This window comes from Silene latifolia, chromosome 2, assembly GCF_048544455.1.
Source record: "Silene latifolia isolate original U9 population chromosome 2, ASM4854445v1, whole genome shotgun sequence".
Lineage (NCBI taxonomy): Eukaryota > Viridiplantae > Streptophyta > Magnoliopsida > Caryophyllales > Caryophyllaceae > Silene > Silene latifolia.
The window spans coordinates 191,314,008-191,336,898 of record NC_133527.1 but is presented as its reverse complement, the minus strand read 5'-3'; the positions used below and the strand labels follow the sequence as shown (position 1 = coordinate 191,336,898).

The following is a 22,891-nucleotide window of genomic DNA, read 5'->3' as shown; positions in this document are numbered from 1 at the left end:
GAACAAAACGACAATCTATCTCAATGTGTTTAGTACGTTCGTGAAAGACCGGATTCTGGGCAAGATGTATGGCGGACTGACTGTCACAAAATATGTTTATAGGCAATGGCAAAGTCATCCAAACTGACTAAGAGACCGCGTAACCATTTGAGCTCACAAACAACGGTGACCATGGACCGGTACTCAACTTCAGCGGAAGAAAGAGAAGCAATAGTTGTTTCTTGGTTTTCCAAGAAATCGGTGAACTTCCAAGAAACACAAACCATCCAGTAGTCGAGCGACGAGACAAAGGGCAACCAGCCCAATCAGAATCAAACCAACAAGAAATAGGAAAATCACTATCAGACTGTAAAATAAAGTATTCCTTGACCCGAACTACCTTTTAGGTAACGAACCACGCGAATAACTCATAAGCCACTAGGTCAAAAGGTTGCTACTCGTATTATATAAGAACCAATTTACACCAAAATTTTTTTAAATGTAACGTTAAATTTTAATTAAAGAAACAAAGTTAACACAAACTCAAAGGGTGCAGGGTTCGATGAGAGCTCGGAATAACTCATAAGCCACCGAGTTAAGGATATAAAAAAGTTCAAGACAAAAGTGGTGGAAAATATTGTTTGAATTTGAATTCCACTTTAGACCGATGGAGCGAATATGATCTAATCGGTAGAATCAGATCACAGGATTGTAAGATCCTACGTACAAACTCCATAAATATAGTTTTTTATCAGGTAAAAACATATAATTTAAGATCAAAAAACACGTATTTACTAAAATTATTTATAAAATATTGATAATTAATATTTTAAGTATCATTGTATGAACATAATTCTACAATTTACACGAATTTTGGCTTTTACAATAATGTCATCATTTTTATATATTTCTTCTTTTACGATAAATCATGTTTTATCATGTTGTAGATCATAATTAGATCGTTTACTATTACAAAATAAAGTTATAGCAACATCACGAAAGTGTTGCAAAATGTCTTAATAATATCGCTGTGGGGTTGAGACAATGATAATACTTGTACACAAATTCTCATTATAGACGGACACTATCCGTTTATATGTATAGACGGATACCATTTTCCCTCACAAAATACTCATTTGCCATAAAGTGGGAAGCACATGGGGGTGCCCCACCTTGTCCCCCTACCCATTTTATTAGAGGTCTTTACCCGTCTGTTCGCCCCACCCGTCTATACCAAGACCTATTGATACTTGTAAGAGTGCTACCTAAGTATCGTTACATTAGTCCAAACAACACTTTCTTCTTAAGATTAAAGCAAAGCCCTTTAAAGCGTTGCAACACTTTTAATGTTAACATGCAACATTTTTATGTTGTGAAGCAACACTTAAAATGAGAAGCAACCAAAGTGGCTTGAGTGTAGTGGAGTGCGGGAGTGCCTCAAAGCGTTGCAATGGCAACGAATTGAGAGGTCCCGGGTTCGACTCCCTACACGGGAGTGCTGCGGTTACCTGTCATCCTAAAGGATGTCTTACATGACACATGTGGTTTGCAGGGTATTGTATGTGTCCGGGGGAATTCAACTCCTCGTCAAAAAAAAAAAAAAAAAAAAAAAAAAGCAACATTTACTTTGTTTTGTTCAAGAAAAAATTGCAACATTTATAAAATGTAATGCAACAATTCTCCGATTACAACGAATAGATCATATATCTCACCAATTCTTTCTAGTCTTGATAAAGAATCTTGATGAAAGTTAAAAATAAATTTTGGAAACAATCAATCAAAATCAATATAAATATAAATATATTTGAGTCTTTTTCGAACGATGTGATAGTCTCCAACTTTTTTAAAACACTGAAAAGAAATTTTAAAATTAATTATTTACAATTTTCATACTAATATTAGGAAATAATTAATTATTTACAATTTTCTTATTACAATTTTCTTAATTATTTACAGTTTTCTTCTTTCCCTCCCTATCAAAACTTTATTAATTTGTTCATAATTCGATAACTATGAATCTTAATTCACACGTATCACAAATAATTTCGCTGTTTTATCAACCATTTTGTTACTAAACGTCTTATAACCAATTGGATGAATGTTTTTTTAAGAAGGAATTGAAAAAACTCAGAGTTAGGTTTTCATTTTTTAGTTGTTAAAGAAGTTGATTGTCGACCAAATTATTAAGGAGCAAATGGCTTTCTTCATCAAAAGACCAAATTATGACGTGATGTATGTCTGAATTAGATGCTTTGAACTTGCTTGCATGTAGGCGACAGGACACTTGGGCTTCGAATATGGCTACGTCTCCATGCAAATGAATTTATTAAAAAAAAAAATATTGATTGATTAGTTTATGACTAAAATAACACGCTAGAGTTTCTAAAAATAGCAATACGCGAAAGAAATAATCATATAAATGCAATTACATAGAAGTAGTATTTACATTTACATTTACATTTTCTGTGAAAAATGGCTGTTGTTTCAACATCTCTCTTTTTAAACCCAAGTTTAGGTGGCGTTGGTATCTTTATGCCCTCTCAGGTATATATAAATAAATATAAATATATAATATGAGTAATATTTATTTGTTATCTAATGGTACGACATTATTATCCGAGTTTTAATGTACGATAATTGACGATTATACTCATGATACGGAGTACTAATGTATATCTATGTGTTGGCCGTTGTTGTGCAGGAGACCGCTGATGGCGATGACACTTCTGTCCCGGTGTAACATGGATCATCAACTTTCGTCTTTAGCCTTTAGATATATTAATAAACACGTTTTTAAGTCAGACTATGTTGTCCATGTACCTCATCATCAACCTCTATTCAATAAAATCTAAAGGCAGTGTCAGTTTTATCTTTGTCTTCTCTTTTTTGTTTAATCTTTCAACAATCCGACCATATTACAAATAAACATACACTTTTCACTCATACTATTGATTATTAGTTTATATGTCAACACGCTCCCTCACACGAATGTCCTTTTAGCTTGAAGTGTGGATTTAATTGCAGGCCTTTCCATTCCTGTTACTAATATTCCACATTAGAATTGAAGGAATGGAATTCGAACCCATGAACTTTTGGTTACGCTAGCTCTGATATCATATTAAGAAATCATCTCGATTAATAAAAACTTAAAATAATGATAGTTGACGTCCAAGATCAATTTTATATTCTTGAACATTATGGATCATGAATTTCATCAAGCATTTTGTTAAGTTATCACCAAAACTTATTAAAGTAGATTCAAAGCCAGAATCTTCTACTCCCTCCATTCAACTCCACTTTACAAGTATTCTATTTCCGTCCATTCAACTCAACTTTACAGGTTTCCTTATTTGGACATGTAAAAGACTTTTCTATCCTTATTGAAAATCTATATTTACAAAAAATGACATTCATACCCCACACAAATCCACCATAAAACTCACCTTTATATTTTTGTAATATCTTTAACCCCACCATTCCCTTTCCATATGTACTTTTAATAGTTTTTTAATCCGTTTCTTAATACCCGCGCAAAAAGCATAGTTGCAAAGTGGAGTTGAATGGAGGGAGTACAACTTTAATTATTTCCATGCGTGCGTGATGACTTATGGATAGCAGCACGACAATACCGAAATGAATCGCTCCCCACCTTGCTAAGGTCGTGATGTCCAACGAGAGGACGAGCCCCCTACAAATGGAATCAGGCTAAATAAGGAAACATGACTTTCCTTTAATATAAATTGTTTTTTTATTAATATAATCTTTTAATCATAATACTCTTTTCCAAACTCCAAATTATATTCATTTAATTAAACTAAAATAAAATTAGAATAAATTTAAAAATTATAAATTGCTAAATCTTTTATTAGTTTGTATAAAAAAAACTATAAATTGATGTTATTAGTTTTGCGACAAAAAAAAATCATTAAAATTACCAGATTATTCATCTTTCTAGATTCTCCTTCATCTTCGACATTCCTTTTATTTTTCCTTCCTTTTTTATCTTTTCTCTATTCTGTTTATCAGATTTCCTGTCACAGTGAAAAAGGGTGTGTTGTCATACCTTTCTCGGCCTTTTGGCTAAGATCAAGTGTAGTATCTATCTGTTCTAATATCTGATATGTGGACAATTGGTTCACACGATATTAAATTTATTTTTTAAGGGGAAAGGTCCATCAAGGTAGCTTGCTATATGGGCCTTCACATGTCGCCCATGCGTTGCACTATTGCACGGGCCTGGCGCACTTCAAAAAAGAAAAAGGGTGTGTTGTCTTCATCATCTTCAAAGTTCAAACTCCAATTTAGACAATACTTAACCATTGATGATGAATTGATGACGACCGTTCAACAACATTACCAGGTTCGACAACATTACCAAGTGCGGCGGCGCCTTAGGATACTCGACACCACTAGCCTTGTCGAAAATACAAAAACTATTTTCAATTGACACGATAAAATCGGGTTCAAAAATAAATCAATCAATTGTTACCGACTAGCCATTGAGATGCTCGACAAGATCACAAAAATGTTGCTCACATATACTTAACGTGTCAATCATACACAGTACAATAAACAAGATCACTGAACAAGGAGCTACGACACGATTCTAAAATATTCATCGCTTACATAAATTACGTTTTGTGGAAGACGCCATGCATCTTACGCAACAATTTGACTGGTTTGTGTGCGACAGGAAGACAAGGAGGTTGTCCTTCTTCTTCGGACTTGTTATGCTTTTCTTTTTCTTTCTTTCTTCTAAGTTGGAAGAACTGCTGCATTGCTTGAGCGCATTCTGATTCAAGTACCCCTCTCCGTATTTTCATATTTGGGTGAAAAGGATGAGCAGGCGCAGCTGGTTTATCTGCTACTTCCGAGCGCACTTCTCCTTCGACCCCTCCAGGGAAAAGTCTGATGGTCGGGTCAAAACGAACATTTGAATGAATATCTTTATTAGGATGAAATAAGATACAGTGAATCAAAAGATATTAACATACCTTATCCAACTGCCATCTGCTCCTAGAAGTTTATTAGGAGCACCCCATACAAGTGTACCAATTCGAGCTTGAAGAATGGCTCCCGCGCACATCGGACATGGTTCAAGTGTAACATACAGTGTGGTTTCCTGTACAAAGAATTTTTTTTCAAAACTTGCTCAAATGAACCCATCTGAAATCGAACGATTTGTATGCAATTTCCAGAAAATTAATACTAAAAACTTTGGTATACTTCCATCAAGAACTGGCAAGAATAGTAGTGTTTGATAATCGAATAAACGCACGTGTAGAATACAGACACACAAGTCCATTTGACATTAAATCAGGCTGAAATGTTTGGTTGGTGCAATAAAATCCAGTTACAATTGCTTTAGCGCTGCTCTAATCGAGCAGAGATCCTACTATTATATTCTATTTATTATAAGACTCGCATTGTTGGCTCCAGTTACTGCGATCTCGCTGGCATCGTTCATACAGCTACCTTCTCAGAAAGATGGCAAAGCTGAAATATTTTGAGGTCTGTTCACATTGTTACTAATAGAAAAAATAAAAAAACTAATAGACTATTTGCTGGATTGTCTATAATATACTCTTATACCACTGATAGTTCCTCTCTCATTTCGGATATTGTATATCTCAACAGCTAAAACAGAACCCTGACATTACCCTAGTGCCTTAACGGTTCTTACCTATGTCAAGAACAGGGGTAAGATGTACAGTCTTACCCATGTGTTGAAAACATCGAGAGATTACTATCAAATAACCTATCGAAAATTGCATTGACCTTCAGTTCAGGATGACCTAAGGTTAAGGGGGTCATTTTGTTTTATTCCCTTATATTTCAAAACCAAAGAATAGCTAGTCTTTGCACCTAGAATCTGTAATTGACAAATGTCCTACTTCACTTTCAGTTCCATGTTGAAGATAAGAGTAATTAGCTCGAATTAAAAGGTTAGTAACTGGAACATTATCTAACACACACGAAAGAGAGCTGAAACGCAAAAAAAAAAAATGTTCATGGACATTATATCACACGTATTGCACACTTGCACATGGTTATATGTCTACTAACAGAAGAAATAGTTTCCAATGGTTACAGGAGAAGTATAAAGGATGTTACCGAAAGCCTCCATGTTCGAAGAGCATTTGAGGCCTCCCTTATGCAAATCATTTCAGCATGAGCAGTAGAGTCCCTTAATGCCTCCACTCTGAAATGTGCAAACTGATTAGATAAAGATAATATAAAGTTGTTACAGATACTTTCTGAACCAAAGACAAATACTACTTACAGATTATATCCACGAGCAATAATTTTCTCATTTTGCACCAGTACAGCCCCAACTGGCACTTCCCAGGAATCAGCAGCCTTTAATGCCTCTCCAAGTGCTTCCCTCATGAAGATTTCATCAATTTTTCGCAGTTCATTTTCACGTTTAAATGCCTCTTCCCATTCATCAAATCTATCTGATAAAACTTGTTTGCTTCTTAGAAGCTTTCTTTGTTTCCGCTGAGCGTCTGTTTCTTCTGAAGAAGGAACAACACTCTCCGTCACATCAACGGAGTCACTCTTTAATTCACTAGTTGAACTAATGAGTTCCTCATTTATTCGAGCCTTTTTAGACTCTTCAAAGGCATCGGATCTTCTGAGTTGTCCAGCCGAGGAAACGAATAAATCTTGAGAACTGGACTCCCTCTGTTCACTTGTAGAACTAAATCGCTCACTGATTTCCTCAGACTCTTCAAATGCATCTGATCTTCTCAACCGTCCAGCAGACGGTACCAATGGACTTAAAGGGCTGGACGCTAATGTCTGTTGGGTCATCTTCGAGTCAGTATTTGACCCAATAGAAACACTTCCGGATATTGAACCTCCCTGTGAGGCACTAGCAGGGGATGAAACATATCCTTCAAGAGGCCTTGGTCGGTCATCCAAGCTTAGTAACCCAGAATCTCCCTTTTGACTTTGCTTCATGGAACTTCTGAGTAGGGACTGGTCCAAAGTAGGCTCTTGTGACGTGTTTCTTTGCTCTTTTCCAATACGGTCCTTCTTACGTCTCCTAGTTGCATTTTCCTTTATAAGAGATTGTTCAGAAACAGGTTGTTGCGGCATGCTCGCTGATTCTTTCTTCGTCCTATTCTCCTGTCGACTCCTAGTTGCATTTCCCATAATAAGAGACTGGTTGGAAGAAGTGGGTTCCTGTGACAAGGTTATTTGTTCGCCTTGCATTCTATCATCAGTGCCTTCATCGTGTTCATTTCCAGAAAACCATGTTTCATCACTCTCAGAATCATTCAGTAAGCTGTGCTGACTTGTTTTAACTGAAGACTTCTGGGTTACAGAACTTGAGCCCCATCGAAGTCGAAATGGACGACCAACAATATTCCACAAGGACTTCCCTGGTCTTCTAACAACAAACTCTGACTCCAAAGCTTCCTCGGCATTGTTATCTTTAGCATCTTGCGTGTCATCTACCACTACCTTGGTCCCAGAACCCCCAGACACATGACTTGATTGCTGCTTCACAACCAATGCCTCGTCAACATGGAGTTGAGAAGATCCAGTCAGCATGTGTTTTTTATCAACTTGTGATAATTCCTTGTCAATACTGGTCTTAGAAGCTGACGAGTCATGTCTCATTGTCTCAACAAACTCACCAACAATTTGAGCGGAGGATTCGTGCATTCGTTCCAGTGAACTGATTGCGTCCTCAGGAGAAGAATCCTCAAAAAGCCCGGTCCCACTCTTATTTGCTTTATCAACGAATGACGATCTCCTTGCTTGAGGCCGTGAAGACCCACCATCACTGTCAACCCTGGTTGTCCTTCCAGTACTATTTCTCCTCACTAGACTACTTTCTGGTTCACTACCCGAAGAATTCAATTCTATTAACTGAAATGATGGACGCATCGCTGAAACCTGTAAGTCACTCTTAACTTCTACCTCAGTAACTTGCTGAGCTCCTGTCTGAGAAGTTGCGCAGAAAGTAGGTTGACATGTTTCAGCATCTCCTGAAAAGTTTCCAGTTTGCACAAATGCCTCGTCAACCAGCTTGTGTTTCTCTACATATTCCTTCACTGACTTTAACTTTGATGCCAAATAAATTTTCTCATCATTTATTTTACCAGAAGCAGAAGGACGATTAATCTCCACGCTTGTCAAATGAACTTGAGAATCATTTATCCCAGTTTGCAATAAATTGTGGGATTCAATTTCCTTAGTGGCTCTACCGCCTCCCTCCTTCAACTTTTTCACATCTTGACGTGATTCAACTGAGGTTGAGTTATCCCCCAGAATCTTTATTTGCATTTCTGGCTGCTTCGGTGACCTCAAACTACCTTGATCGTAAGTACTATAATCACTCTCTAATGTTTCACTGTACTTTCCAGAAGTTTTTCTAGCATCAACTTGTCCAGCTGCCAAGTGCAATTCATTCCACTCCTTACTCCCCTCCTTAACTAATGTTTGAGATGAGCTTGTAACCATTTCCTGTTTATTGCGTCTACTTTCAGATTGACTCTGAATGGATGTAGTCCATCTAGCATCACCATGAATCTCTGAAACCTCAGCATGATGTTCAATGTTAACTTCTGACTCGTTTTCTTGCATACTTTTCCCACATGTTCTGCAGTAGTCACATCCTGTCTCTTCCACTAACTGACCAACAATCACTGCTCCTTTTTCCGGGATAGGTCTTCTCATCGTGGTGGCAGCTGATTCAACATTTTGTCTATTAGTTTGTGATGACTGATCATGTTCCCAGCTGGATTTCAAGTATTCAGTTGCTTGATTGTCAATCGTCATTCGGGATTTTGATTGCCCACTAGAACTCGCAACAGAAGTTGACTGCTCACGTTGATTGCCAGATACCAAGTGTTCACTCACTTGATTGCCTGTTTTAATATGAGAATTTGAAAGCTCGTGGAGTCTTAGATCTGTAACTGAGTGTTCATGCTGGCCACTGAATTTCGTGTTCCCAGTCACGCTGTCATCTTTTCTAGTACGAGTTCTCGACTGCCTACGGGAACTCACATCTAAAGTTGATTCCTCTTCGACATTACTGGACTGCTCTTTTGAACTTGAAGCCTCGTGTACTTGAGACAACTTAGACTGCCTCATGATAGATTCCTCCCTAGACCCGGCAAACTCAGTGGATTCATCAGTAAGCTTCTTCTCCGACTTCTTTCTCCAATCCCATTCCGCAGAGCTCCCAATTCTTACATTATCACCTCGACTACTTCTCAATTTTTGATCTTTCTCATCTTTATAGCTCTCTAACACATCATTCTTCACTTCACTAATAACAACACCCCCCATTTTTCTTGAACCCTTCCTCTTGTTGGATAACGACTCTCCACCAAATCTCTCGTGTTTTACATCAACCTCATTATCCGTCTCACATTTATCCGATCCTGAAAGAGAATCATCTGTCGCAATACTTTCTCGTTCTCCTCTCCTCTTAGCATCCCTGCTGGATACCAGTCGTTCCTTCTTACATTTACTTTCCAAATAACCCGAACCCCACAATACACTAACCTTCACATCCTTATCCTTCTCAATCAACACATTTTGCTTCTTCAAAGCACTCGCACCCGCATTCAATCTCTTTCTCCTCTCCCTAACTACCACACTCTCTCCAACCCCTTCCTCACTCAACAAACTAAGCATAGCTTCAGCATCACCAAGTGCATTACACCTAAAATCACGCTCACGCTCGCGCTCACGCCTAATCACCCTACCCCTAATTTTATCAACATTATTACTCTTACCCTCTTTACAATTCCTCCCCAAATATTTCCCTTCACCACCACCACCACCCCTACCACCACAACAACAACAACAACGACAACGACCTACATCGTAAATCGAGGAGCGATCACTAGACCCTAAAACAAGTCTCCTAGAAGGGGGAAAATTAATAAGGGTAGATTGCCTTAACCCATATAATAAATTAGGGTTTATATTAACAGGTAACATTAAATTAAACCTAGTTGAATTAACAGGAAATGAACAACAACAAGAACAAGAGTAATTTAATGGGCATCTTTCAATTGGATAATCATTAAATGCAATAAATGTTGTTCTTAATGATGTGATTGAGCTGCTGCAACTGATATATGTGTTGTGCATCATTTTAATTTCTGGGATTTCTGCAGCTGAAAATTGATTAATTAAAGGAATTAGAAGAAAGAAGATACCTTAGAACTGAAGAGATTGAAGAGATTTAAACGTTGATGATATGAAATTCATCTGGGTTTTTCATTTTTGAGTGAATTGGATCTTCAACTTCATTATCAGTTCACTTTTACGGGAGTGTATACGTACAAAATTGTTACAGCTCATTATTTGGAATTGTGTCTTTTTAATTTTTAACATCTTAAATTCTATGTTACTCTGATCCTTCATTTGGCTATCGTATCGCGTGTTCGACAGCTAACGTCCTACCTTATCAGATACTGGCATAACATTTCGACATTTCATTTTAGACCAAAAAACTGAAAAATTCTTACAAAATAGTCGTATTCGACACTTGACACGTGTCAGACACGACACTCATATTGGAGAGTCAGGGTAACATAGCATAAATTACTGTTTTTCGTTTTAGGAGTATGTTAAACTAATTGTTGTAAATGGAGAATGTCGTTGCACAAAACAATGGTTTTACGATGTTTTTTCGTTTCCGTTAAGGGGAATGAACATCAACGTGGTTTTATCTCCAACCAGTAGTTACTTTTAGGCCTTCCCTTTTAAGAGTCGCCACCTGCACGACTCAACCCGCCCTTGAACGCGGCCGCGTTGAGTCTCTCATAAAAGGCTCATCCCGCCCAAGCCCTCCAAAAAACACACAAAAAAGAAAAAAAATTATAGCGTCGGGAATCCCAAGATAAGGCGATGTGTAAGCCAGCTCGGCCCAACCCTACCCACAACATTGGCCCATTTAGGGCTTGGTCGGTTCTAATCCGGTCCATAGCCAGGTGAGCCCAAGTCTAGTAAAGTGGATGACTCGAGTCAACTAAAGACTACATTAAAAATCACTTTTACAAGTCTACAGACTACATACACTCTTTCAGATAATTAGTTTGATCTCAAACTTAAACGATACTTACTTTCGTTCAAAAACATTAAAAATGTTACAAATTTACTTTTAAAATTTTACTTTCAATTTTTTTTTTTCTGGTATTTGGGCTATTTTTTTGGATTGGCCTCTTTTAAAACAACTATAGCGGTTTAAGTTGCAAAACAGATTAAATACTAGCTCATTTAGATAATTAGATGGGATAAAATTATAAGAACTCTTGCATTATTCTTTCTATCTCAACTATTAATCTTACTTGTTTTTTACGAGTATTTAAGAAGGACATCGCTTTAGATAAGAATTTGTGGTTTTTTTGCTTGTGCATTTTGTGAATTTAAACCTCGTATCCGATATTCCCGAGGTTGATAAGAATCGTAAGATTCATGTGAATATGGGCTAATTGGGCCAAGTGCTGATTTGCATTAAGCTGACGAGTGACGACGATGCATGCTATTTGTACTATCCTACTCTTGTACGAGTATATTCCAAAGTCCATACTTAGGCCCACTTAGTTTATGACAAGTTGACAACTAAAGACGATTTTCTTGGAAACACAAATTTTCATTTAAAACGTTACAAATATATACCAAATCACATAATAAATTGCTTTAAAAATGTCTAATTATTTGTTTCTATTACCCACATGTGGTCGAATTTAACTTGTATCCGTCTTAATCAAAATTTACTACTCGAAAATCAGAATATGCACGGGAGTAGGGCTGTAAATGAACTGAGTCTGCTCGACAAGCCCTCGGGATCGGCTCGGTCAAAGCTCGGCTCGAGATCGGTCAAACTAAGCTCGAACTCGGGCTCGAACTAAGCTGAACCCAAACCGAGCCGAGCTAGAACACACTAAGACTCGGCTCGCGAGCTCGATTGAGCTTGTTATTTTTAAAATTACTTAATGTTTTTCAATATATTTACTTAAATTGTATCAATTTTAAAAATAATAGATTAAAATATTAGTTTATAAGATAAAATTACATAATAATTGCTATTATAAGCTAACAAAAAGATAATATTATCGTTTAAATTTGAATTTTTAAATCAAAAATTACGTTATAATTAAAATAATGCTCGAAAAAATGGTATGCAAACAAAGCTCGGGCTCGGGTTCGGGCTCGGGCTCGTAAAATATTATATGAGCCGATCCTGAGCCTTGATTTCAAGAGCTCGGGTTCGGGCTCGAACTCAATTTTTATAATATGAGCCCAGCTCGATCATAGATAAGCTCGAGCTCGGCTCGGCTCGGCTCGGTTACACCCCTACTCGGGAGGAAAACTTGGAACATTTTGACATTAATTAGGAGTAGTTTATTATTACTAGGGTAACACTTATTAAAATTTATGGGCTTGTTTTTTAACTTTTAAATAAAGTTCATTAAATATTTTTGTGAAATGAAAGTTTTTGTGAAATGAAAGTTAGACGTGCACGCTAATATTATTGTATGGATTATGGAGTATTGGTGAATGATGTATAGGAACAGAAAATTATCCCTTTTTAACATGGTTACGAATCATAATTTTATTAACCCTAAAAAAATGTGGAATTTTCGACAAAAATATTGTGTCATCATGGTCATATAATTATCAAATTAATCAAATGCAATTTATAAAATGCACACATTGTTTTTGAGCACTCCACGGCGTCAGTCTCATACTTTAAGATCGTCTCAAATAAGATTAAATGATTTCACATTCCTAATTTATTATAAATAATTTTTTAAATATCAAAATTTGTATGACTTGCTTTATTTCATACTCTTATATTTTGTACAGTAATTTCATAATTCGCTAAACATCATAAAAAAAGAATTGTACTATAAAATTTAAAGTTATTTAATATTAGGCTGTCGTATGCATAACTTTTATAATTATCCAAAAATTCTTACTTGTAACGACTCACAACTGATTTAAATAATACGGAGTGTTAAGAAGGGAAAGGGTTACAAAACGTCAAAAGTTTGAGACCGTCACAAATAAGACTTGTTGATATTTCTATAGCATGATTTCTCATTTGAAACATCATGCACACACTCTTGTCATTATTGTTCTATTCCCTATTTTGGTAGGAGGCCATGGTTGACAACCAATACAATAAGTGAGGAACTTTCCTGGTCAAAATTAGAATGTCTTGACCTGAAAGGAAGCCCAACGGAAACCACTATCATTTCTAGAATCCTTAAATATCTTATAAAATCTCAATCAATTTGACTCAAATGATTATTATTATTATGATTTATTAATTGTTTTGAGTAATCCTAAAGTTAATCAAGTCGAATAACATGCCAAATTGCCAATTAAGACTTAAAATTGCACTTTTAGACACAAGAGAGAACGAGTCTCGCTAGCTAGCTCGGTCTCTTAACTTTTGAAAAATCGTATTCCCTCCATCCTAATCATTTATTTATTTTCTATTAAATATTTTTCACAAAGACGATAAAAGTAAACAAATAATTGAGACGGGAAAGTATTAGTTTAATATTAATTATTCAAATGATCAATAAAAGCACTAGATATCGAGTTAATTTTTTGGGTTGGTTTGGAGGCAACTTTGTATATGTTGTTGTTTCATTACATGATATAATCTAATCACGCATGTAAGTATGTAACATTTGACAATTAAAGTACGACTCTCATTATTGAATAGTGCATTAATTCTTTTAGTTGCCACTTCGAACAACTAGCACGGGAGTCGACCTGGGAAATAATACGTCTAGGTTAGAGGTTTGTTTATGAGCTTAGCTGATTCTCATTAGGTTTTAGAAGTTTTCCATATATGCTCTTGTTGTTATCTCACCTCGCAGTTATGCATATCATAACTTTTGCATTCTGAATCCAAAATTTGAAACTTTCTTAATATCAATAAAATATTTCTTCCTTCTACTAGTGGACGTAGATATCACATCGATATTGATTGAATCACGTAAATCTAATTGTCTGTTCACTTGTTTATTCTTTACGTTTTCTATTATCTTTCTTGCGTCTGTTATAACACTACAAAAATTCAAAATCCAAAATCTAGGTTGCTTGTCATCCTAAAACAAATCGACGATACAATCGTTTTCCTGATTTAAAATGTTGCTAACTCCGGTCTGTTTTCTAAACATAACACAATTATAGGCGAACAAATCTACCTTCATAGGCGCGTGAGAGGAAGAACTCTTCCACAATTCCACAAGCAAAGGATAATGGTTAATGGTTACACAAATTCTCATCTAAGACGGATGTATCTGTCTTAATTTAAGTTTAAAATGGGTTAAATAATAACTCATTTGCATAAATATGACAAATATCTTGTTATTTTCTAGATATTTCAATTTTGTCTTATCCATATAAGTGAGATACTACTTAACCCGTTTTAACTTAAGAATATCCGTCTTAAGAGATACTTATTTGGCAATGGTTATGTAAAACTCTATATGACCCACTTCCTCGAATTAATGCTGCGCCATAATTGTGTAACAGCGTGATTATGTTGGTATCTGTTAATTATATAAGAAAATGTCACTTGTTATTTAATATGTAAACAACTAACTTTTGGCTAAGATTGTGACCTTGCTAGATCAATTTCATCACAGAATAAAATTTAAATCTGTCCACACACCCCATCTCTCAAATTATCTAACTAGTTTTAAACTCGTGCAGAAAATGCACGGGTCGTAATTAATAACATGCGTTATCAATTTATCATTGTATATAAGAACACTTAAATGAGTATGATTAGCCTTGACTTTTTTTATTGCCATCGCAAAACAAACAACGATGAGAATATATTCAAGCAAAATATAAGTTTTTTTTTTGCCAGCAGTAAAGATAAAAGCAAAATATAAGTATATGTTTTTAAATGAATTTTAAATTCATGATCAATTAAATTGGTTAAAAGTATCTAGTGAATATAACATGATTTTAATACATTTAAACTGATATAAAGAACAAAGAAAAATCTTATATGGAGGGCCGACGGAAGTGAAAATAACTATATATTATCTCGACATGTTAAAATAAATGTACATCTATAAATTATACTCCTATAATATTTAGATCAACAATCCTAATGTGCCTAAATTGTAATTGGACCGACATTTTCAGTTCTTTAAATGCAAATATGACTAAAATATGAGTTCAAAACTATTATTCCCTCCGGCCGAATAATTTGTTATCTGTTTATTTTAAGTATATTATTCATTCGTTATCTATTTTCATATCGGGTAAATAACTTTTTACAAAAGGACAAATATTCCCCTTACACAAATTATAGAATAGTATGACATCATACTGTAAAACGGTCTATTTTTATTAGAAAACTTTTTATTTAATGCTGATAAATAATTTGTATTTTTAGACAATAAAATCGTCTTGTCGGCAAAACCGCTTCACAAAAACTACCATATCCCATATTATTCACTTCTATCGTACGCTCTATTATTCACTACTATCGTACGCTCTATTATTCACTACTACGTACTCCGTAAGTCCGTATTATAAATTCTGATTTTGACATATAAACGGATAAACCTACCAAAACTTAAAAGCTAAACAAATTATACATAACCAAAAATATGTTTTAAGTAATTAACCATACCCAGCCACCTCCTCACTCATTTTACCCCCTCGTCCCATTTCATGTGGCTCTCTACCCCTATCTTAAACTCTTAAAGTTCCGTCGCACTCCTCATCAGTCACCTCTTATATTTTTAAGCTCATTTAAACCAATCTTTGTCATCATCATCTTTCTCCTTTTGTGTAGCTACCCATTCTCAAGTATCACCTTCACACTTTTCACCTCTTATTCCGATCTCTATCGGGTCTCCACCCTAACAGAAAAAATAAAGATAAATTTTCCTCTAATTTTTCGCCTATCGACAATTTACATCAATATATATATATTCTTTAATCTTTAATGCCTTTTAGATTCGAATTTAATAAATTTAATGTCAATATTGGAGTTAATTGAAGAGTATAAGTAGAAGAAATTCATGTAAGTATGATCCAAAAATTATACTCTGGGTTCTTTTATTCGCTTGGTCCATTTCAATGTACATGTTTTTTTTTTCGATTTTTAAAATTTTGTAAATATGTTTTTTCCAAGATTTTTTCAGATCTAATATGCTTCTTATTTGACTATTTCTTATTTATTATATTTTAGTATATTCATTAAAGTGTTTTTTTATGTTTCTTTTAGAGAATTATTACTAAATATTTTTTTTTTTGCTTTTTTTCTCCAAATATCTCCACTTCTACATTCATTGTTACTCGTATTTTTTTCATTTTAAAAGATTTATCAATATTTTTTTTCGAAAACCTTCAAATCTACAGTTTTTAAAAGATTCAGTAGTATAATTATAATTATAATTATTATGGTGATTTAATTTTTTAAATAGGTCGATGTATTCCGAATGATTAGATTTATTTCCGCAAAACAATTATACACATAATATTTTTAGATACCTGATATTTTTTTTATTAAGATATTATTTTTTAAGGAATTTATAATTATTTACTATTCTCCGTACTTCTTTTTTAAACATCATTTTTTTTAACATGAAACTATTTTTTTTTTTATGTAACAGTTGACTTGTTGAAATTAAAAGCCAAGAAGATTATTTAAAATGGGTTGGAGAGTGATAACTGGTTTACAATTATTATCACTAATTATTGAATTGAGTAATTAAGAATTGACAATTGAATAATCAGAATAAAGTAGAAATTTATTAGAGAGGAGAGAGGGTAATTAAATAAGAGGTAAAACATGAGGGGACCCATACAAAGTTGAATTTTATCGGCCAATTAAAAGTCTTTAAAGAACCTAGCTTTTATACTAGGTAGATTCTCCTTACCTAAAAAAAATAAATTATAATTCCATTCAACTTTTTAATAGTACTATTAATAATTTCAATTTCAAATAAAGATAATCTCATTGTGTTGAAACTTGAAAGGTAATAGACATTCACATATAGTAATTTTTTTTTAGTCTTTTTTTAATGAAAAATTCTTGTATCGTTCTCCTTATAGCTAAACATTTATTACGTACTCCGTATAATGTTTCATTTGGTAGATTGTCTTTAGGTGTAAGGAGGACGCGCGGTCCTCCCGGAGAACACAAATTTTTATTTTTATTTTTAATATTATGAGACGATGAGATCTCCTTAATTCTCACATGATGACTCGCATAGACTCTACATTACCAAAAGCCCTTTATAATTAGTATTTCTTCTTTTGCTCTATAGTTGTCCACACAACATTATAAAAAAAATTCCAGTGAAATATATTGTCCTAGTAGTTTGTAAGTAAATTTTCAAACACTACTCTTATAAAATTTTGTTTGATAAATGTTATATAGGGGGTCCTTTTTTTTTTGGCACAAGGCTCTCGAAATCTCCAAGACAGCCGTGACAACCACCACCACTTTCCACCTCTACCAAAACTCTCCTTAAACGCCTTTAGAAATTACACATCCTCTAATTGATATCACCACCACCTTCTAAACGAGTGAAACGACAACCACCTCAACCTCTCATAGCAGTATATAATTAAGGATTTCATGGCAGTAACTAGTCTAACTTTCTATTGATATGTGTACAAATGTACAATAAGCTTGGATTAGAACATGTGTACACCAACCCATTTTCTAGAAGTAGAACTAACAACAATAATAAATAGAGGATTTCCATGTCCTCACGAGTCACGATTAGTTACATCAGTTAATGAAACTGATGGAAAGTGTAGAATCGTTAACAAAAAAAGTAGGCAAAACTATTAAACTGCAGTATAATATACAAGTAAATATTACTCCCTCTATTTTTTTATATATGACTTTCTCACATTTCGAGACACTCTCTTCTCTCTTCAATATCTCTTAAAATATAAGACTAAATATTATGATATGTATACTCATATAAAAGAGTTTTTCGTAAAGAATTTAATGGTACCATTTTTATATTTTTTGAACAAATATACTCCTATTTTTGTAAATATTAAAGTCAAAGGCTTACCTCGTAAATACAAAACGTCATATATAAAAAAGTGGAGGGAGTATTATAAAATATGATGGTTTATTTCTTTAAAAAAAGTTACTCATTTTTTATTAATAAATGAATAATTGTTACTTTATATAATAATGAAATCGTCTGAAAGACTAGGGCCTAATAACGGTAAAAATTAAGTCAAGGCATTCTAGAAAATCAAAGGTGGAATAGTAGTATAGGTAGCCACCAATTGACTTGTGCAGTTCGATTACTTCGATATGATCTTCTGAAATTTATGGTTAGCACACATATTTATGTTCTTCCTTCCACCAAAGCTGGCGTCTCATCTGTTGTTGCTTTTAAAACAGGTTTTGTCAAGCTATTGGATAATCATTTAACGACCATAATTAAAGACCATCTTGTTTGTGACGGTTAAAAGCTTGTGATATTTCACAGCCCCTTTTTCACTTGTCTTCCCACTTGTTTTTTGTGAAAGGTCACAAGATTATGACGGAATAATGCATTAATGCGGTCACAAATGAGAAATGTGAACTAATAATAAGTGACTAATGTTGATATGGCAAAGGCCTATGATAGAGTGGAATGGGTCTTTCTGCGACGGGTTCTGACAGTGATGGGGTTTGATACGGATTGGGTCCAGCGAGTTATGGCCTGCGTTTCTACCGTGACCTTCTCTGTGTTAGTCAACGGGTCCCCTTCGAGAGAGTTTAGACCGAGCAGAGGATTGCGACAGGGTGATCCACTATCTCCGTATTTATTCCTCCTTTGTGCTGAGGCTTTATCGAATATGCTTCGTAGGGCCGTTGAAAGTCAAGCTCTCCATGGGGTCCGTATATCGGCTGAGGCACCACCCATCTCACATCTTCTGTTTGCTGATGATAGTATTTTCTTTGTACGGGCAACGATACAAGAAGCTGATGTTGTGAATGAGATTTTAAGGAAATATGAAGCGGCTTCGGGTCAACTCGTGAGCTTAGAAAAGACGACCGTGGTGTACAGTAGGGGAGTAATTCAAGGCCAACGTGATGCTGTGTCGGCCAGATTGGGGATTGAGGAGGTTCGGGAACATGCTCGGTATCTTGGGCTCCCGACGGTGGTGGGACGGTCGAAGAAGGTGATTACTGATATTATTAGAGATAAACTTAGCAAAAGATTACAGGGATGGCGCGGGAAAATTTTGTCTAGGGCTGGTAAGGAGGTTCTTATAAAGGCTGTGGCCAATTCACTCCCTACCTACGTGATGAGTGTGTTTAAGATCCCGGCAAATTTCTGTGATGAGCTAAGAGCAATTGTAGCACGCTTCTGGTGGGGTCACGATGAGAGTAAGCGTGGGATTCATTGGGTATCTTGGCGAAAGATGGCTAGGCCGAAAGGTGAGGGTGGATTGGGTTTTCGGGATTTCCGACAATTCAATTTAGCTCTTCTTGGTAAGCAGGCATGGAGATTGGTAACAAACCCAAATTGTTTGTGGTCACGATTGATGAAGGCGAAGTACTTTCCCAACAATGAGTTTATGACGGCTGGGGTTGGCTATAACCCAAGTTATACTTGGAGGGGTATATTGGAAGCGAGAGAAGTGATGGTTCGAGGACTGAGGAGACGAGTTGGTGACGGAAGGACAACTAGGGTGTGGGGTCATTCTTGGCTGCCCAATACGCACACGGGACGCCTAATATCACCGTGTCCACAAGGCTTGGAGGATATGTGTGTTGATGAGCTGATGATACCGAATACTGCTGCGTGGGATGGGTTAAAATTGAATCAGCTACTCCTTCCTTTTGAGGTGCAGCGTGTGCTTGACACTCGCATCAGTCCGAATAAACCACCGGATATTTGGTATTGGGGTCTTGAAAAGGATGGTGTCTATACGGTGAGAAGTGCGTATAAGATGTTGGTGGGTGAGCTGGGAGACATGACAGGGGGCTCGGACTGGACTAGAGGAAGATGGCTCTGGAATCGGCTCTGGAAACTTTCGGTTTGGCCCCGTGTGAAGCTCTTCTTCTGGCAATTGTGTAGTGAAGCGCTCGCCACACGAGCTAACATTGCAGCCCGGGTCGGAGGTGAGTATTCTCTTTGTCCTTTTTGTCATTCTGATTTTGAGTCGAGTCTCCATTTGTTTCGGGATTGTGGGGTGGCAAAATGGGTCTGGGATGGCTTGGGTCTGGGAGAGTTAACGGCGGGAAGGGGAGGGGATGTGAAGGAATGGGTGGAGATGTGCTGGAAGAATATGTGCATGGAGGAAGGAGCACGACTAATGGTTGGGTGTTGGGCTATTTGGGAACATCGAAATAAGGTTGTGTTCGATAATGCTACTGTGTTCCCGGTGGATGTGATTCGAAGAGCGAAGGATGTCATGCAAGAGAGTGGTGAGTGTGAGGGGACGTGGATTGGTGAAGGGAGGAACGACAAAGAGGGAGCTCGAAGGGAAAAGACTGCGGGCTGGAGACCGGCGCGGGATGGTTTTGTCAAAATCAATGTGGATGCGGGGGTGAAAGAGGGTGAGGGGGTTGGTACGGGGATTGTTTGTCGAGATAGCAATGGTGACGTCTTGTGGGGTTTGTCGATTGGGAGGGACCAGTGCTGGGAAGTCCACTTTGCAGAAGCGACCGCTATTATGGATGGCCTTGAGGAAGCAGCTGCGCGTGGAATTCGGAAAGTGGAAATGGAGAGTGACTGTTTACCGATTATAGAAGCTATTCGCGACAAACAGACGGGTCGAAGCATGTTCCACCAGCTCCTAGATGATATTATTATGTTTAGTTCGAACTTTGAGTCTGTTGTTTGGTCTTATGTTAGTCGGGTCAATAATTGTGTTGCACATGGTCTAGCTCATTGTATACCACGTGCCGTAGGAAAGGTTGTTTGGGAGGATGGTCTTCCACCTTCTGTGAACTCTGCTGTTATTTTTGATCGATCTTTAATTGAGTAATGCCGATAGGCATTTTTCTTCAAAAAAAAAAATGTTGTTTGTCTACTTTAAGTTATATAATCGAAAAGTGGCTATTTAGATAGTTTGTATAGAGTTATTTGACTGAAACTTTCCAATAATGTATGTAAATAATTAGTGATATTACTAATTAGTGATATTTAAATTTTATATACGAATACTTTTTTATTTATAAAACTGAATAGTTTAATAATATACGAACTAGCTTGCATTGGATTATCGATATCAACCTCATATAAGTATTTTATTTTCATGGTATTTATAAACACGTATGTAGTCAAATACGAAAGAACAAAAAATATTATATTAGATTGAATGGTCAAGCGGAATAATAAATTGAGATTAGAAACCAAGAAGAGTTGCAAAATCCGCATTCTTTTGATTTAGAGCAGTTATACTTTCAAATCTTGAAATCTTAATAACGTGTTCTATTGTCTTAAACGATACAAACATCTGAGTTTATCACTCTTTCAAATTTAGTAAATAAATTATATTTCCGAGCATTTGATATTCAACTAAAATTTTCATGTATCCATCTTTCAATATATGGATAAATACATAAAGTGCATGCATATTTTTATTGCAATTATTATCACAATTTTATTTTCTTATCTTCCTTTTTTCTGAGAGAACCCACAAGGGTTTTACTTCATTGATAACAAATCGAGCGTTACAAAATAAGTATCGTTGTGAGGTAAGAAATCGAGTCAAAACTGATTACTTGGCGACCGCATAGGAACATGAGCTAAATAAAGCATTCAATGATGTGTTATTAATTCACTAATTTTGTTCTTTAACTCACATATTTGCAAGAAGTACAAGATTACAAGTGGCTAATTAAACTAAAAGATTAGTATAATAATAGGGTAATTAAGGAGTGCTAAATTGATGTAAGATGATCACGAGTCGCGCCGTCATGTCAGGCAAACTTGCGTACCTGTCTGATGCAACCGTAAGATTGGGTCAATGCTTTTTAAAAATGCTACTCATTGTATCTCATAACTTTGTTACGTAATCACTTGCGTTTTTTGCTTAAAGGATTTGCTATTTCTCCTTTCTCTAATTAAATTTAAATTAATTTGACTTATATCATTATCATAATATCATGGGGAGAATATTTTTGTTTCATATTATATTATATGCCCTACTATATGATTGTTAAAATTCAAGTGGTACTTTTAAATTGCTTAAAATTAAATTAGTTTAGATCCCGCGCAATAAATGCACGGTATTTATAGAGTTACTAATATAATATAGAACTCGTGCAATATATGCACGGTATTTATAGAGTTTTAATTTTTAATGTATTATTTATAGAATTTAAATTGACAATTCACTTATTTTTCATGTTTCTCCTTAATGTCTTTTGATTAGAGAAATAAATAAAAGTTTAAATCGTAAGAAGTAATAAAATGAGTATTTTTTTTTATTTTTTTTTACCGAGAAATTAATGATGTTAATTTACAAATATTTACTAATATAACTTATTTTTTAGCTGCAAATTTTTATCATAAAAAGTCAATGAATTTTAACAAATATTTACTAATACCATATTTTTTAGCCGCAACTTCTTATCATAAAAAGTCAATAAATTTTTATCAATAAGTTTTTTAAAAAAAGAATTTCCTTGTCCTAAAAAGATCGGAGATAAATTTATGCAAAATGTGAACTATTAAGTGTTATAAATATTTAAATACAAAAGATTATATCCATTTATAATTTATCATGTCCACATATATAGTATATGCTAAAAATACCAAACACTACTCTAGAAAATATTTTTAGGCGGGAAAAGTTGGAGTTTCGTCTATTCATTTAGTAAATAGGGGATGAAATGTTATTTCTTTTTCAGGTGTCGATTGAGTTATAATGGAACTATAACGTATATGAGGAGGAATTTGAACCTATG

General features: G+C 35.2%; 1 protein-coding gene and 1 non-coding gene across 2 annotated transcripts; one reads left to right on the top strand and one right to left on the bottom strand.

Moving 5' to 3' along the window:
* The first annotated feature begins 4,038 nt into the window (after positions 1-4,038).
* LOC141645454 (U2 spliceosomal RNA) lies at positions 4,039-4,229 on the top strand. Its single transcript, XR_012544937.1, has one exon. It is a non-coding gene; the product is annotated as a U2 spliceosomal RNA (small nuclear RNA).
* Positions 4,230-4,500: 271 nt separating this feature from the next.
* On the bottom strand, positions 4,501-10,381 carry LOC141644019 (uncharacterized). Its single transcript, XM_074453428.1, has 4 exons — positions 6,263-10,381; positions 6,094-6,181; positions 4,974-5,101; positions 4,501-4,887 (listed from the first exon to the last, which is right to left on the bottom strand). The coding sequence occupies exons 1-4, from the start codon at positions 10,102-10,104 to the stop codon at positions 4,611-4,613; spliced, it is 4,335 nt and encodes a 1,444-aa protein (XP_074309529.1). The 5' UTR covers positions 10,105-10,381; the 3' UTR covers positions 4,501-4,610.
* Positions 10,382-22,891: the final 12,510 nt, after the last annotated feature.

Bases quoted from the DNA above. Each gene is read 5' to 3' on its own strand.
- LOC141644019 (XM_074453428.1), bottom strand. From the start codon at position 10,104: ATGATGCACAACACATATATCAGTTGCAGCAGCTCAATCACATCATTA. The intron at 6,182-6,262 runs GTAAGTAGTATT...TGCACATTTCAG, and splicing joins ATTGCTCGTGGATATAATCT to AGTGGAGGCATTAAGGGACT. The intron at 5,102-6,093 runs GTAACATCCTTT...TTCTTTGTACAG, and splicing joins TTCGAACATGGAGGCTTTCG to GAAACCACACTGTATGTTAC.